General features: G+C 39.7%; 1 protein-coding gene across 1 annotated transcript in view; it reads right to left on the reverse strand.

The window, feature by feature from the left end:
• The window catches only part of LOC144527625 (actin-binding LIM protein 3-like), a 50,618-nt gene that overhangs the window by 20,207 nt on the left and 12,526 nt on the right, over positions 1–17,885 (reverse strand). Inside the window, exons 3-7 of the mRNA XM_078265811.1 lie at positions 14,649–14,832; positions 8,616–8,728; positions 7,023–7,149; positions 5,959–6,052; positions 5,444–5,531 (exon numbers count right to left, since the gene is read on the reverse strand). Of these exons, the coding sequence (XP_078121937.1) occupies positions 5,444–5,531; positions 5,959–6,052; positions 7,023–7,149; positions 8,616–8,728; positions 14,649–14,832 (606 nt within the window). The remainder of the gene's footprint in view (positions 1–5,443; positions 5,532–5,958; positions 6,053–7,022; positions 7,150–8,615; positions 8,729–14,648; positions 14,833–17,885) is intronic.

Consider the following 17,885-nt stretch of genomic DNA (forward strand, 5'->3'; position numbering starts at 1 on the left):
TTCATACTTTGGCTGGTCCTGCGACTTATAGTCAGGTGCGACTTATATATCAAAATATATATAATTTAACATGTTATATGTTATTTCATGCTGAAAACATTACCGTGTACAGCCGCTAGAGGCGCCCTAGGCTTGTGACAACTATATGCTGCTCCTAAAGACAACTGAGAAAGAAAAGAAACTGCAGGCAGTAAAATACGCAGCCGAAAACGGTAATCGAGCAGCAGAACGAAAGTTTGGAGTGAGTGAGAAACTTGTTAGGGACTGGCGAAAAGGTCTTACTGCAATGAAGAAAACAAAGAAAGCTAATCGCGCGCTGAAATCCAGATGGCCAGACCTGGAGGAACGAGTCCACAGATGGGTGCTTGAACAACGTGCTGCTGGGAGAGGCTCGTCAACAGTGCAGTTACGTTACGTTAACATACCGGACACCTACCGTTTTCAGCCCCTTGTTCTGTGTGCTATTGTGTAGTTTAATAACTTGCCTTTCTAGATTAAATGTCTGTTCTTGGTCTTGGATTTTGTGAAATAAATTTTCAAATAAATGCGACTTATAGTCCAGTGCGACTTATATATGTTTTTTTCTCTTCATGACGCATTTTTTGATTGATGCGACTTATACTCCGCAGCGACTTTTAGTCCGGAAAATACGGTAGTTATATTTAACTAAATGAATCAAATGAGAATAGTAGCCCAAATCATTGTGCAAAAGAGACAGAGAGCAAGACAGGAAGATAAGTATATAAGTTATACTGTGCAATATTACATGTTGAAATGCCTTCACTTACTGTCTTTTCATTTCTTTTGTAGTTTAGAAATGCACATTTATTGCATATCCTGTCCATACATATGCTAAACAGAACCGCTGCCAACATTGTGCTTTAACAGTATTTTTTTTGATTGAACTAAATTAAACTGGATTACACAATAACAAAAGGTGGGCTGAGATAGGAAAGAGAAAAGAAACAGAGGAAACTACTAAAGAGCAAAAGATGAAAGGGAATGAATGGAGGCTATGAGATTTATTTATAACTTTATATCAACAAACCACTTATGTCAGGATGTTAGTATCATGTGGAGCTGATAGTGATAATGACAGTAATATATCCGCTCTAAGCACACACACACACACACACACACACACACACACACACACACACACACACTTTCTCGGGCCTTGCAAGGAACAATGCAGGAACCGAATGGACTCAGTTGATCATGACTCTAATACACAACTACTATCAACACGGTAAATCTGAACAAACAGACAGACACACACACACACACACACACACACACACACACATTCAACAACTACACACACACACAAAATCAATACTGCAGACTGAAACTATGTGTGTTGATTCAGTGCACCCCCGTTCTACCCACGCTCCTCAACTCTGCTGCTGAACAGATGTATGGCCTTGGACTCTGCATCCTTTATCTCCTGGATGAGGAGAATCCAAATGGTGCAGAGGAAAGGAATTCAATCCAAAACAACAGCACCGCACATCACTTCTGAGAAAATTAGCTGTCTGAAATTTAACTCCCAATTTGTTCTCTGTCTTTTCATTTAGAAATAAAGCCTCATCTATGTTTAGAGAGACTTTTATTTTATATTTTATTAACTTAATGCAAAATTAGGTTAATCAGTGGACAAAACCGGCCTCTTTATCTTGACTGGTGATATTCAAAAGAGGGGATGAAGGCAGTCTGAAATCTAGGGTAGCAATATTGACATTTGTGCTTATGTCATTTGAAATTCTAATGCTATAAAGCAGCAGATATTTAAATGGACTCAGGAGTTTTGCTTTTTGCTGAATCATGCTGCCATGAGAAACAGCATACACATCAGACTAATGTTACCAGTCAGATATGTACTATGATTTCTTCCATTCCTTTAACCCCCTGATGTCTGTTGTATTTAAAATTAGATTTTATCGAGATGTACGGTAATAGGTAAAGGAGCATGGATATTGGCACGCTGCAATCAGTTTCTACTTGACTCGGCCTGAAACCATTAGTTGATTAATCTTTTATAGGCCTTTCAGACCAAACGTGGTTTTGCGCTGTCCATTGCGCTAAAATGCGCTGCCCACAAAGTTTGACCATGAAAACGAAAGTTCAAGCACGAGCTCACCCTGCAGCGCACTGCTGTGCCCACAACACAGTGAAACACCATCGTAAAGCGGCACAAGCAATTGTACTTGCTCACCATATTTCTTTCTTCTTCTATTCCTTATGTGAGATTCCTTCTATAAGCCCCTAGGGGTTTTATTTATCTCACCTGTACAATCTTTATTTTATATTACTTATTTTCTTGTGTTAATGTCTTGATTTTATTGTGCAAAAAAAACAAATACAAAAATACAAAAAAGCCATTGGAAACAATAGGCTGCGCACAGTTGAGTTGTTACCATTATTTGAACTGAGTAAACTGGAGATTAAGTAACACTACACTAATGTCTTTAGATATTTGAACAATGAATGAATAATGAGTAGATATTTGAGGGAACAATAAACACACTATTTCCATCCATCTGTCCATTTTAGGAGATTAAACATTCACGATTACAATACTGCAGACTGAAACTATGTGTGTTGATTCAGTGCACCCCCGTTCTACCCACGCTCCTCAACTCTGCTGCTGAACAGATGTATGGCCTTGGACTCTGCATCCTTTATCTCCTGGATGAGGAGAATCCAAATGGTGCAGAGGAAAGGAATTCAATCCAAAACAACAGCACCGCACATCACTTCTGAGAAAATTAGCTGTCTGAAATTTAACTCCCAATTTGTTCTCTGTCTTTTCATTTAGAAATAAAGCCTCATCTATGTTTAGAGAGACTTTTATTTTATATTTTATTAACTTAATGCAAAATTAGGTTAATCAGTGGACAAAACCGGCCTCTTTATCTTGACTGGTGATATTCAAAAGAGGGGATGAAGGCAGTCTGAAATCTAGGGTAGCAATATTGACATTTGTGCTTATGTCATTTGAAATTCTAATGCTATAAAGCAGCAGATATTTAAATGGACTCAGGAGTTTTGCTTTTTGCTGAATCATGCTGCCATGAGAAACAGCATACACATCAGACTAATGTTACCAGTCAGATATGTACTATGATTTCTTCCATTCCTTTAACCCCCTGATGTCTGTTGTATTTAAAATTAGATTTTATCGAGAGTGTACGGTAATAGGTAATGGATATTGGCACGCTGCAATCAGTTTCTACTTGACTCGGCCTGAAACCATTAGTTGATTAATCTTTTATAGGCCTTTCAGACCAAACGTGGTTTGCGCTGTCCATTGCGCTAAAATGCGCTGCCCACAAAGTTTGACCATGAAAACGAAAGTTCAAGCACGAGCTCACCCGCAGCGCACTGCTGTGCCCACAACACAGTGAAACACCATCGTAAAGCGGCACAAGCAATTGTACTTGCTCACCATATTTCTTTCTTCTTCTATTCCTTATGTGAGATCCTTCTATAAGCCCCTAGGGGTTTTATTTATCTCACCTGTACAATCTTTATTTTATATTACTTATTTTCTTGTGTTAATGTCTTGATTTTATTGTGCAAAAAAAACAAATACAAAATACAAAAAAGCCATTGGAAACAATAGGCTGCGCACAGTTGAGTTGTTACCATTATTTGAACTGAGTAAACTGGAGATTAAGTAACACTACACTAATGTCTTTAGATATTTGAACAATGAATGAATAATGAGAAGATATTTGAGGGAACAATAAACACTATTTCCATCCATCTGTCCATTTTAGGAGATTAAACATTCACGATTAGTTCATAAAGTAGTTCTACACCCCCATGCCCCCCCCCCACACACACAAACACACACCACTTTTCATTCCAGACATGCATCGTGAGATTGACTGCATGTGTGTGCACGTGTTTGTGTGCGTGTGTGTCGTAATTGAATGTGTCTCACGAGGGTGATTGCTCAGCCCTCCTACATGTCTAAAGTCATCAAAAGGAGTGAATGTTACCTTGGGGCAGCTCACCAGAGATCAGCACACACGCAGACACACACCTGCATCCATATACAGATGCACACATGTGCAAACATGAAGCAGATACACAGGTATACATGGAAAATTACTCTTATATATTTATAGGCATACAATAAAACACACACACACATATATACATAGACAGACTTCACGTAGAATATGCAAATGCTTAGTTTTAATGGTGGCTGTGAGCAGGAGAGCAGCTGAATGTCAATGAGGTGAAACAGGAGGCGTCAACCTGTTCGGCGACTCGGGGACACTGTGTGTTACGCTACAGTAGCTCTACAGTTAATCTGGATTCAACTCAGTCAGGCTAAATTATCTGTGTGTGTGTACTATTTGAATTTCTTTTTCCATTTCACCGTTATCTTAAAGAAACATTTGTGCAGTTTATAATTGCAGGCTCTTATTTTTATGTGTGGCCTGTTTACACAACCATATCTCCTACAGTATGTTCATAATGCAGCTTAACATTGCATTAACATCATGTTCTCAAGGAAATGCTGCCAATTCTTCTTCAACATATCAGACATGTTGATATTGTATTTATCTGCAAAATGTTCACAGCTAACATGTTTCCTTATTCCTACAATATAAATCATACAGTACAGTATGTATTCAAACTAAACTGTGGTTGAGGTATGGTCAGGGAAAGATCATGGCACTTAATGATGCCTTTTAATCATAATTTTGCAAATTAAATGTAGTTCCATATAAATATTATGGCCAACATTATGGTGCATTTCCTACAAAACATCATTTCTAATGCAAAACAGCTGCTTATCAGAGCAATTTGCAGGACATTTGATTGGTTGATTTAAAAAAAAATTAAGTGCATAATGCATATAAATTCTCAGAGGCGGAGGTTGAGAGGTAATTGACTTCAACCTTTGTGTGTACAAAAAAAAACATCAGCTGGGGGAAGGTGTGTGTGTGTGTGTGTGTGTGTGTGTGTGTGTGTGTGTGTGTGTGTGTGTCTTAACCAGAGTGGTAAAGAGTGGTATATGTGAGATCAATAAACTATATAAGGGTGCTTTGTTAAAAGCAGTAATTTATCAGGTGACCATATCCTACTGCTCTCTAACACTTTCTTTGTCACGCACACACACACGCACGCACGCACGCACGCACGCACGCACGCACGCACACACACACACACACACACACACACACACACACACACACACACACACACACACACACACACACACACACACACACACACACACACACTCAGGCCATCTGGATACTTGCAGGGTTCAGCTAATTCAATAGATGCTTCAAGTCCATTCTTTGCCTGTTAGCTGTACATATACTGAGGCGCCTTTGTATGGCCATCTACTCACAAAACAACAAATCAATCATATTGGTTTTACACTTTTTGTAGCATTTGTTTGGCTCTCCTCCCTCACCTGTGAGGTACATTTCTTCTCCTTCCAGGAACATCATGTGACAGCGAGCACACCTGGCACAACTGGGGTGGTAGTGCTTCCCTCCAGCCTAGAGGAGAAGAAAAGGAAAGGAAAAGTGAGAGGAAATAAATAAGGCAGAGAGATGCTAAAGCAGATGGCACAAATGAGGAAACGAGAACAGAGTGGCGGTGGAGAAAAAGAATGAGGAATGAAGAAAGGGGAGAAGCTTGATAATAAAGAGACAAAAACAGTAATGATTAGGGTAGAGAAGATGGGAGTGTGTTGCTTTGTTGGTTTTCCAAAGCTGCTTTGTCATCAGTCAACACTTCAGTCTTTTACAGTAAAGAGGGACAGCTGCGTTTTTTCTCAGCTTTTTATAGGCTGACACATACTGGCATGCATGCACACAAACCCACACTTTCCTTCACAAAGACAGAAAATATGCACATTCTCCCTCATGTTCCCATTTGTCTTAAAGCATACACACATATTCATACATGGAAAAGTGCACTCACCTCAAGTACTCTGCCGCTGATGTACCTGTTACAGCTATCACACCTGATCCCAAACTGAGTGTGGTAGTCAGTCTCACAGTAAGGTATCCCATCCCTGCCAGTGAAACAAAAAAAACAAGTTTCATTGTGACCAAGTATGAACGTTTATATAAATACTGTGGGTGTCTAGTTGATTAAAAGACTTAATGAATAATTGCCAGTTATTGTCTTACAAATAAATAACTGATATACAAAGGTGCTTTCCATGACTTGCCACAATAAGAGTGCTCCAAGTAGCTTTCTATTTTAACAACTGCTTCAAGCAAATTGGTCACAGAGCATAGCTTCGGCTATAAAAGCCTACACACAAGTAGTCTGGCTCAACAGAACATTTCCAGGATAAAGCCACTCGCCGGATGTCCTTCACCTTCAGCTCTCTGTATGTTGCTGTTCTCAAAATCCAATCATTTCAGGAAACAACAACAAACTTCGAGCTAGCAAGCTACACGCTGAAAATTGCAAGTTTTGAAGAAAATTTGGATCGTACAACGAGACAGGCCTGCTTGGTTCTTTCGAGGAATGATTGTAAACATTTACAAAGAATATGTTTACAGCATTTACTATCTAACTGGGACATTTTGGGACCAATTGGTGGGGATTGCTATGGACAAAGTATATACGGTGATACATTGGTAAGAGCAAATTACATTTAACCATTTATCCAGCTAATTTTAAAAGCTCATTGTGTGAACAGTTAACTTGATTTAATATTTTACATGGCGTTTTCTTTTGCAGGGTGCAAATGTTCCACCAGAACAAGTTCCTTCCGAGACTATTTTGCAGAGCCACCGTCGCTGCGTCCGGAACTTAGCACAGCCCAAGACGATTGAGATTGTTTTAAAGAAATGTAAGCAACCAAGAATGTATGTGTGGCGTAGCCAGACCTTACTTCACAGCACTGTGGAGATCTGGCAATGTGAGATTAACAAACAAGCAAGAGAGGATGTGGTTTACTTATTTACTGTACTGGCTCAAACATACAAACTACAGTAGAGAGTGTACATATGGGGGATCAAGCCACCTACTTGCTGATGTACTCTCCAGTGAGCGCACAGCCGCACGTTCTGCATTTAAAGCAATTGACATGCCACTGTCTCTCCAGAGCCAGCAGAGACTGACCCTGTTTGATTTCCTCGCCACAGCCTGCACAGTCTAGAGAGGAGAGGAGAGGAGAGGAGAGGAGAAGAGAGCAGCACTGAGAAAACACACAAAGATGATGAGAGCAGCTTCAACATTTTGAGCATTTGCCATCTTTCCTCTCTGTCCTTGTCTCTCTGTTCTGTCAATCTCACTTCTCTCCTCCTTCCTCTTTCTTCCTCATCCCTCTTTCCTGTCATCGTAGTCACACTGTCTTTGCCAGATGGAGCTACCAGAACCAGGCTACAACCTGGAGCAGCAGGCCACCTTCTTTCTGTGTGTGTGTGTGTGTGTGTGTGTGTGTGTGTGTGTGTGTGTGTGTGTGTGTGTGTGGCTGCAGGGGATGTGGCTATGTTTTGCAGGATACAGCAGGTGGACAGTAGAACTCTTCTAGTGTTGTTTTCACCCGTTGGGGTTTAAACAGTGTTAGTATGTAATTTTAGTTAAATATCAGTAGGCTACATTAAATCATGACCTTGCCTCGGGGTATGATGGGTACAGATGGATGTGTCTTGTATGTTTATGTGCTTTATGTATTTTAATTGTGACAATGTTTAATGTTTGTTTTTATGACCGTTTAAAAGCCCTTCTAGGGACGGGCACTGGAAATTGGCAATAGCTATATAAATGCTGTGATGCTGTACATTGGAGATTTGTTGCACAAATGTCTATGTATAAGCGTCACTATTAAAATAAACATGAAATGAAAACAAGAAAAAATTCTCATGAAGAAACTAAAATAAACCGACCAGAGCCTGATTATGCCTCTGACGCCCATTACCCAAAAACACATCAATGTGCGACACCGTTACACAGTGTAATGTTCCTACATTAATATAGGCACTGAAGTTTATTTTTAGTCAATCCTATATGCACTGTGCTGCTGCTGTAAATACAGCACTAAATGTGTATTATTCCACGGCTGGAAATACAGTAGTCCCCTACAAATGCATTATTTTACTACAGTTTTAAAGATTTGTGTTTACAGTACGAACAAAAGAGCCACAAAAAGGGTAGAGATGTTGGATATTATTGAGAGACAGACTAAAACATGGTTGGTGTTGGTCTTTAAATGGGATTTATTGACAATATATAGTAATGCCAGACTTTGATACTAAAAGCTAGAGGACTACTTATTTCAGTTTTTATCCCCATTTGTTGGAGAAGCAAAATTACACCATAGCTATTTAACGAAGTCAGTACTGTAAGACGGCTTGTGAGAGGAGAAATAACACTTATTCCAAAGCACTGCACTGACTCAAATTTTGAATTTGAATTGATTGCTGGCAAGCAGCTATGGTAACACAGAAGCTTTCAAAAATAACACAACTTCACTTTATGCATTATTTTTTTGATAACTGCACAGCTTGTAATGTATTATCCCTAATACAATTCACCTTACATGTTCCAAATTTACAGTATAAGTATGGTGCGGTTTGCATGTGAATATGTGCATATGTTTGTGTGTGTTTGTTTCTTACAGCTTGGTCCGTGGACCTTGACGGGCTTGTCGCTTTTCAGAGTGTGTGAGCACTGCTGACACACACACTTCTTCCCACAGAAGGTCACCCTGTCTCCAATTGGGAACGGACTCCTGAGAAAAAACACACACAAAAGATTTCAGTTAAGCTATGCAGATGTGTCCAGAAATTTTACTTGGTTCCGTTCACCCAAATTAACAAAAAGCATACATTTCACCAGTCTATGATTTCACCTCTTACCCCCTAGTGGTACAGTATATTATCTCTGCAGGATATATATAGTATATAAACTTAGCACAAAAAGTAAGGAAATTTGTGTTTGGTAGATTATTTCTCTGTGGTAACAATGCTTTTTGGCAATAGACTCATACCGTTGGAAAGCCCGTTTGGTTCCCTTTCAAATGGTGCCCCCATTTGTGGGATGAGCAGCAGCACTGAGTATGTGGGTTGCGCCCATGAAAAATTTGCCAAATCTTCTCTGCCAATGCCAAACAGATTATTCTGCAATTGACTCGTTTGGTGTTTGGTGGATTGGATGATTGAAGTTTGAAGAAACAAGACATATTAGCAATTTAACAATTTATTCATTTCACAAACAGGAGCCTCAATAGCGTGTGGAAGAACCATACACATCCACAACAGCCTGGCACCTGCTCCTCATGCTGGTCACCAGGCTGGTGACCAGCACTGTCACCTGGTCACACACTGCTGTGGGATGGCTTCCCATTCTTCAACCAGCATTTGTCGCAAGTCAGCCAACGTGGTTGTGTTGGTTACACTGGCACGAACAGCACACCCAAGCTGATCCCACAAGTGTTCAATGGGGTTGAGGTCAGGACTGCTGGCAGGCCATTCCATCCTCTCCACTCCCACATTCTGGAGGTAGTCTCAGATAAACCCCACCCTGTGGGGGTGAGCGTTGTCATCTTGGAGGATAGAGTTCGGTCCCAGACTGTGGAGATATGGGATACTGGTTGGAGAATCTCATCTCTATATCTCTCTGCATTGAGATTGCCTCCAATGATGACAAGCCTCGTTTTTCCAGTGAGGGAGATGCCGCCCCACACCATCACACTGCCTCCACCAAAAGGTGTTACTCTATCGGTGCAGCAATCGGCATAGTGTTCTCCGCGTCTTCTCCACACTTTGACCCTATGATCCATTTGTCATAGGCAAAATCTGAACTCATAACTGAACAGAACGTTCCTCCACTTGTTCAGGTTCCAGTGCACGTGTTGCCGACACCAGCACAAACAGGCCTGACGGTGAAGGGCAGTCATGGCAGGACTCCTGGCAGCCCTATGAGACCGGATACTGGCTGCGTGCAGTCTGTTCCGGATTGTCTGGGCAGAGAGCCGTCGGCCATAACGTCCTGCAAACCTTGACTGCAAATCTGTAGAAGACAGCCTACGGCACCTAAGTGCTGACAGGGTGAGGAAATGGTCTTCTTGGGGTGACATCTTCTTGGGACGCCCACTTCGCGGCCTATCTTTGATATCCCCCGTTATATGGAACTTGGCCTTCAGTTTGGAGATGGTACTAGGGCTCACTCCAAATAATGCCGCAACTTGGTTTTGCGGAACACCAGCTTGAAGTTGCCCTATCGCAAGGGCCCTATCCAGATCAGTCAAACGCGGCATGCCAATTCTTGGAGCAGACACTTACTGACTGTAGCTGTACTTACAGTAGTGGGGCCCATGCTCACAGGTGCTGCCAATCAGGCACCTGATTGGCAGCACCTGGGGGTACTAGAAGCTCAAAACAAGTGTCAATAGCAGCAGCAAAATAACCTGTTTGGCAATGGCAGAGAAGATTTGGCAAATTTTTCATGGGCGCAACCCACATACTCAGTGCTGCTGCTCATCCCAGAAATGCATGTTCCTTACAAATGGGGCACCATTTGAAAGGGAACTAAACAGGCTTTCCAACGGTATACAATTTATTGCCAAAAAGCATTTGTTACTACAGAAAATAATCTACCAAACACAAATTTCCTTACTTTTTGTGCTAAGTTTTATGACAAATGCAACAGATATTTTTACCACTACCCCAACATATTGGATTGGATAAGTGAATGGCATTTCTAGTTCTCACAGCACTAAAAGGAATCAACAGCAATTATTTTATACTTACAGATTAGATGGATATAATGATTTTTTTATAATAGAGAAGTAATGCCAATAAAAACTGTTGACTGCCAGGTCTGAGGAGTATTTCTGTAGTTTGACACCAGTTGGAGATTTTATTTTGTTTTCCTGTACATTTAAAATAACAAGGCAGTCTTACTCATACAGCAATGGAAATGATACAAGTATCTACACTGTTTCTCAAATTCCCAACTGAGAAAATGTATAGTAAATTAATGGAGCTTGAGTATCCAAGACGGATTATATTTCGTAGTTCTTCCCAAACAATGAAACAGTAGTGGAGTGTCAACCTTATCCCTCAGTTCTACCCGATTTACCATCATCACCTGATATTGTAATGTCTTATTTCTCACCTACACAACCACATTAAAATGTATTTTACCAGATTGAAATATTAATACAAAAAGGCCATAAAGTACAAATCAAGACATACAGTAAATGTCTTTTAGCCTGAGGGCTCAGCTGTAGCCACATAGTGTGAGTGCATAGGTTAGCACCTGCAATGCAGCCACTGCTAAATCAACATTTTACCATAGTACAAATCTGTATCCAGAACACAGCAGAGATTTCCAAAACTCCTTGGGTATAAAACAAGAAAACTGCAACACACAGGCTGATAAATAATAAAGTGGTTGCTGCTCTTCTACAGTCGCCTCAGAAACATTCTTCCTGAACATTTCTAATGCGAAACCTGTATTTCAAAAGCCTAATAATTATTTTGTGATGATATAAATTGTTATACAGTATATTTAAAACATGTCAGTAAAAGAGTTTGATAGCAGGTTCCCATCCTATGTGTGTAACTTTAGTGACAAGGCTTGCCTACATTTGGACCGTATCTATAAATCTAGACTTGGTATCTGATAACAAACCTCTTTACTACGGTGCAGCAACTGTGTTAAAGTAAATATACTTTGCTATAGCTGGGCAACATGGAAAAAATAGATATAACAATGACTATGACTATTTTTTTCTATATCTATTTAGTTGCAGGAAAATCAAGTTACATGTAAAATTGTCTGGTTGATGTCCCTCGCATATGAAGTCAGAATCAATATACTGCCCAGCTCTTTTTTATGCTATATGTATGTCTTCTGGTTAAAGTTTTATACTCTGCACACATCAGAGAGGCTGTTGTGGAAGTTTGGTCAATGCTTGGACAAAAAGTAATTTGAGTGACACAATATTATTGCAATATGCTGACACAGACATTCTCAAAACGAATAAACTTCCTTCGCAATCTTAGTACAGTGTGTTCTTATTCAGTAGAGTGGGCGCACACACACACACACACACACACACACACACACACACACACACACACACACACAGGGAGACTACAAAAACTGTCACTATAAGCAAACCAAAACCTAATGATACATATCTACATCTAATACATTGACTGCCAGTTAGCATTTTATATATTTACTTTACTTACTGAAGCCAATACTACACAATTTCATGATGTATAATAAATAAAGTGAGAGCAGCCAACTACAACGGACATTAAGCATCTCTTCCATATGAAATGTTAATATTTTAAATATTTCAAATTTTAACTTGTTTGCTCTTGGATGTGATTTCTCTTCAACCTTCTGCTCCACTCTGATACACTTAACAGTGTGGGTAACTAATTGGTACTCACAACAATTATACTTACACTACTTAAAGGGGCACTCCACTGATTTTATTAAAAATATATTATATAGCCTGTAAAATGTATTGTATGTCTTTCTAAAGTCTGAGAAAATAACCCTGGTGATGTAATGTGGAGTTTGAAAGATGTGGGAGTTTATCAGACAGACGGGGTCGAATGAAAGATGCCATCAAGTTCCATTATGGGAAGTGTAGAATCCAGGGTTTTTAGGTTGTTGTGATCCATACTAAGAACTAAAACTCAGGATCGCTCCTTTTAAATTTTGATCATTCTTTTTTAAATCTGTCTCTGACAAGCTTCCCAAACTTTATGGAAGTGTGATGCTAAATCACTGGAGTACCCCTTGAGATAGCAATACTGATTCCTTTTAAATGATGTGTCCAAAACCTGATACTGCATTCGCCATTTATTTTCAGTAAAGCACTTTAAGGACAAACCTGACAAAGGCACCCGCCAATAAACTTTGATTTGTTATTTTTAATAAGCTACAACAATTTTTATTGACTGTGAATGTTTAAATTAAAACATTGCCTAAAGTGTTTCTTAGCACTGTCGAGATTCTGCAGTAGTTTTGGTGTACAATGGTCAGTGAACCCAAACAGACACGGGCCTTTACTGGCCCGCAGTATGCATACGTCATCTCCTTTTAATTGTAAAGTTGTAAACAGACTTGCCAAGTCATTATACCACAGTGGGTGGTGCTCTGCGAGAATCTAATTTGTTATTGTTGTTTCTGTAGTCACAAGTTACGAATGAAGCAGTGCCAAGCGGATCCCTGAAGACGCATGATTAAAGAATAGAATAACTTCAATGAAAACTAAGATCACATGAGGAACACATAGCGCTGTAAACAATAGTGTTACAAATTAAGAAATATTTTAATTCCAATACTCTACTATTACTACTACCAATACCAACCATACTATTTTTAAATATATTGTAGTCCAATACGTTCACAGAGCAGAAAAAAAGGATGTTTCTGAAAATTAGGTGAGAAATATACAGGAGTATGTTGCGACTATACACACTTAAGCTTGTTTTCATACCTGCAAACTCAGAAGGGCTGAGTTTGCAAAAGAAAATAAAGGGAAGACACAAAATTTTCCTGGTGCTAAAATGATACTTTTAAAACGGTGCCTGAACCGAAAGATTTAAATATATATATATATAAAAGGAGCACCTTGTTCAATTGTATTTGTCTGTTCTGTATGTTCAAAAATATAAAACAATAAAAAGTTGATCAAAACAAAAAAAGGAGCACAAAACCGCAACATTAAAGAACGGCTTGTGTATTGCTAAGGCCACAGGGTCAAAATTAAATGATTTATTAAAAATGTAATAACAACTTATTTCACCAGTAAATTCCTGTTAAACTAAAAAACAACCACGGCAGCTACAGTCTGGTGTTAGAATCCTCTCCAGTGAAATACAGTCACACTTTTACACCGTTTAGCTGTCAGCATTTTAACCGTGTTTACTCCAGCTGCTAGGTAGCGGTAGGCTAATGTTAGCTGCTGTCGAGTGTAGTGTTAACTAGCGTCCTGCGCGGCAATGTTTCAGTTCCCTCTAACGTCCGTTTTCGGAGCATCAGAGAGAAGCGCAGGCATTTAAGTGGCACCTAAATAAGGCACCGAAATCCACGTTGCTATTCGGTCCGGTGCCGTATTAGCATCGGACCCCCCCTCCCCCCCAAATAAAAACTCTTCGGATCTACACGAATCACGTGGATGACATTTTCCCATTCAAACTACTAGTTTGCAGGTATGTGTTTTATGGTTCTGTGAAAGCTCCACGCAGTAGTCGCCGTAGCCTATGTAAGTGGCCTGATGTTTATACTTGTGAGCTGGTTTGTGCGTCGAGCCGGCATGTGTGTGTGTGTGTGTGTGTGGGGACTGGGTGATAGAGATGTGAGAGAGTGACGGCGATTAGCTTTGGAACGAGTAGCGACTCTAGAGTCATAGTGAGAGAAACGTGTGTCTCCCCTGTGCTTTCTGACCGTGGAGGGAAATCTGTAGCAGGAAAAGGTAACCCTCTCCTTGATTTCATGTTGTTTATTGAGAAAGAGAACCAGGAAATGAGTCAGGGGAAATGCAACGCTACCAAGCCACAGCCGAGCGATGTGCGTTGCAGCGGTGCACATCAGGCTACGGCGTAGGGTCCGGCGTAGACGCAGAGGGGTCTGCGGGGGTACGCCGTCGATTCGACGCAGAACCAGAAAACGGACTTTACCTGCAGATGCTGCAGACGAAGCAGTGTGGGTGGTATGTCCTCCCCAGGGCAGATACCACCTCCCCAGTGATGTACTGCTCACAGCTGTCACATTGGGTCCCATAGAGCCGCTGGTAGTCCGCTGTACAGATGTACTCGCCAGAGTGGTGGAAGAAACCAGAGTGCACCAGATCACAGCCACACACTGGACACACCGAGAGAGAAAAAACAAACTGAATCAACTCACATCATTCCTTAGAAATTCAAGGAGCGAAAACTGTACTTTATGACTGAGTGGTGATAGAACTCTTTTCTCACTACTAAAGAAACTTCTTCAGTGCAAACACAAAAAAAAGGTAAAGAGGTGGAGTTAGAGAGCTGGTCAGATAAGTAGAACAGTTTGCATGCATCATGTATTTCTTATTATAATTTTTTTAATTTTTTTAAATATTTTAATTAAATCAATACATTTGATCAGTATGTATGATATTAAAATTAAGAAACGTTAGCCTGCTTTCACACAAACACTGTTAATCCTTTAGTCACCACTAATTACCTTAAACCGTCACTATATCTTTATATACTTTTACTATATATATATATATATATATATATATATATATATATATATATATATATAAAAAATAATTTTTTAGATTCAGATTTTGCTTTTACTTCTGTGTTTTTATTTTTAGTTATTTAATGAGGCCTAAGATTTTCGTTGCCAACGACTACTTCTGTTACTGTTGTGCACATGATTAATAAAGAACCTTGAACCTTAATCTAGAGTTTTCACCTTGGTTTGACTGTAGTTAACAGCACACATAGCCAGTATTTTGCTTGTGTCTGTGGTGGTCAAGGGGGTGGGGTTGTTGAGAGTGCAATCTGTTGTTCTTTCTGACCTCTAAAGGGTTAATACTTTAATCTGGTTTTGGGGATAAGACCAGTAACCATCTAATCTGTTAATGTTTTACAGTATATTATGGTCGTCGGTGCAAATGAGATTATGGTACAGTATGTGCCTGCATGTAAACCTGATTTTGTAGTTTCTGCAAGTGTGTGATAGATGCATGTCCAGGCAAAAAGACACATGTGAGTGCACACACTGTGTTTACTATGTATAGTGACAGCATGATGTATAGCTTTTATTTAGCAAATGCAAAGTCCTTCAGCCAAATGATTGCTTCGGGTGCAGCTGTGCTGAAGGTCATGAGGCCTTTGCTGAGCTGGTTGGTTAGACAGGTCAAAACGGAGCTGAACAATGATTTGCTCCATCTTTCAAGGAGGCAGGGAGCTTACTCTTACCTCCCATCAGTTGTGTTTTACAGACTTTATAACAGCCATTTGGGGGCCACAACTAACCCATATTCTCTTATTTTATACAGATTATTTTGTAATCCATGTCCCCAAAATGAATCATTTGTCAGTGTGATTCATTTTGTCAGTGTCAGCGCCATACTGTTAGTATGATATAACTTGTAGCGTACAGGCCCAGACAGTGGAGGTATACACTGCACCGTGATACAACGTGGATGTACTGTAAGTTAAACATTTGAAAGGCAGCCAACGGATCAACATATCTAACAGTGAATTGAATGCTTGGCCTCTAATTAAGCTAATGGCTCTAAACCCAGTAGAGTGAATGGATCTGATCTGATCCAAGCCAGTGTGTTAAGTGGCTCAGAGAGAAGAGGGAGAGAGGGAGTCCAAGAGAGAAACACGGTAGAGCAAGACAAGCAGTCTTGCTGCCTAATTTTGCGTCTATTGGAGCCAACCGGAAGACATAGACAGTAAAGCAACATTTAAGTGAACTGAAGTTTTCTTGCTATAAGCATGGAGCCAAAGACATGAATCTTTTGATTTTCATTAAAGCTTTGGGAGGCTTTTGTTGAAGACCAAAGACCATGCAGTCATGCCATGGCAGCATTTAATTCCCTTTAAAATGTATAATCTTGTAATATTTTGTAGATATTGACATGGTATTGCACATTTTCTCGATTGAATGCCTGCAAATACATTACACCCTCTAAATACTGACCATAAAAAAATGCTATTATTGCCAAGAGCCTCATTATTGTAAACAGTACAGGCAGATTGTTGCATAGTCTAGTCAAAGTTTATTTGTATAGCACCTTTCAATAACAAGGCAATTCAAAGTGCTTTACATGAGACATAAAAGGCATTAAGACAAAACATAAAAGAATCACAAGACATTATAAAAAAGGCTGATTTTGTAATTGTCTTAATGTATTTAAATTTCAAACCAGTCTTCTGGTTTTCTCTTCTTTCTTTTTCTATTTTTTTCCAAATAAAAAACCCTCAAACAGGATGATACTCCTACACACTCCTCATTGGATTTAAACTGTCGTCCAAAATTTTCAGCAGCATGACACAGATCTAATAGTCTGTTTGCATTATACATGTTGAAATGTGTGTCTAATGTGAATGTCCAACACAGATGTAATGAGGTTAAGTTCATCTTCATTATTGTTTTATAACCGAATGATTTTGTTAGCTGGAAGACGATTTTTCTTATAGGAAAGAAAAACTGGGACACTGTTCTCTAACACAAGAAACACTGTACAGTATTTTGTTTTTCTCCATCTCCTCTGTCTTTGATATTGTATTCTTGTCATGGCAAAGCCACTGTCCAACAACTTTAAAATGCCAGCCTAACCTTTATCAGTCTGACGGAGAGCAAAGCTGTTTACAGTGAAAGAGTTACAGCTAACACACAATCACACTCTTCTGTATGCACTGTACACACATACTGCATATTAATACACAATCGTGTACGGCAAAAAATATTTGTTGTTGAGTAAAAGAAATGATGTCCAGCAAGGCAGCCATTCTTTTTTCTAATTATCCACTGGGATTCAAAAGATGGAGTTATGTGGTTTTCAGCCAGCTGCGACCACATAATATATGCAAACACACACTCTTTTTGTCGGTTTCCCAGAGACACACACTTGAGGACGATAGCCGGGTCCTTTTCATCTTTTCTCACTCTGCTGATAGCATTCACACATTCATCACTGTCTAAATGAAAAGCTATTAAGATGTGGAGGCAACAGGAAATAGAGGGAGCAGTTGAGGCTTGGCCGGTTTCTGGAGGGACCTCTGGTATATTTGGATTTTCAGATCACAGACCATTTTTAAAAACTGTCCACCACAGAACAAGATCCATGCATGCATTACAGTCTGTGCTTAATGGTATCCCGTTTTAATATTCACCTGGGTTATATATGTTGTCAGGAT

The sequence above is a fragment of the Sander vitreus genome, chromosome 13, assembly GCF_031162955.1.
Source record: "Sander vitreus isolate 19-12246 chromosome 13, sanVit1, whole genome shotgun sequence".
NCBI lineage: Eukaryota > Metazoa > Chordata > Actinopteri > Perciformes > Percidae > Sander > Sander vitreus.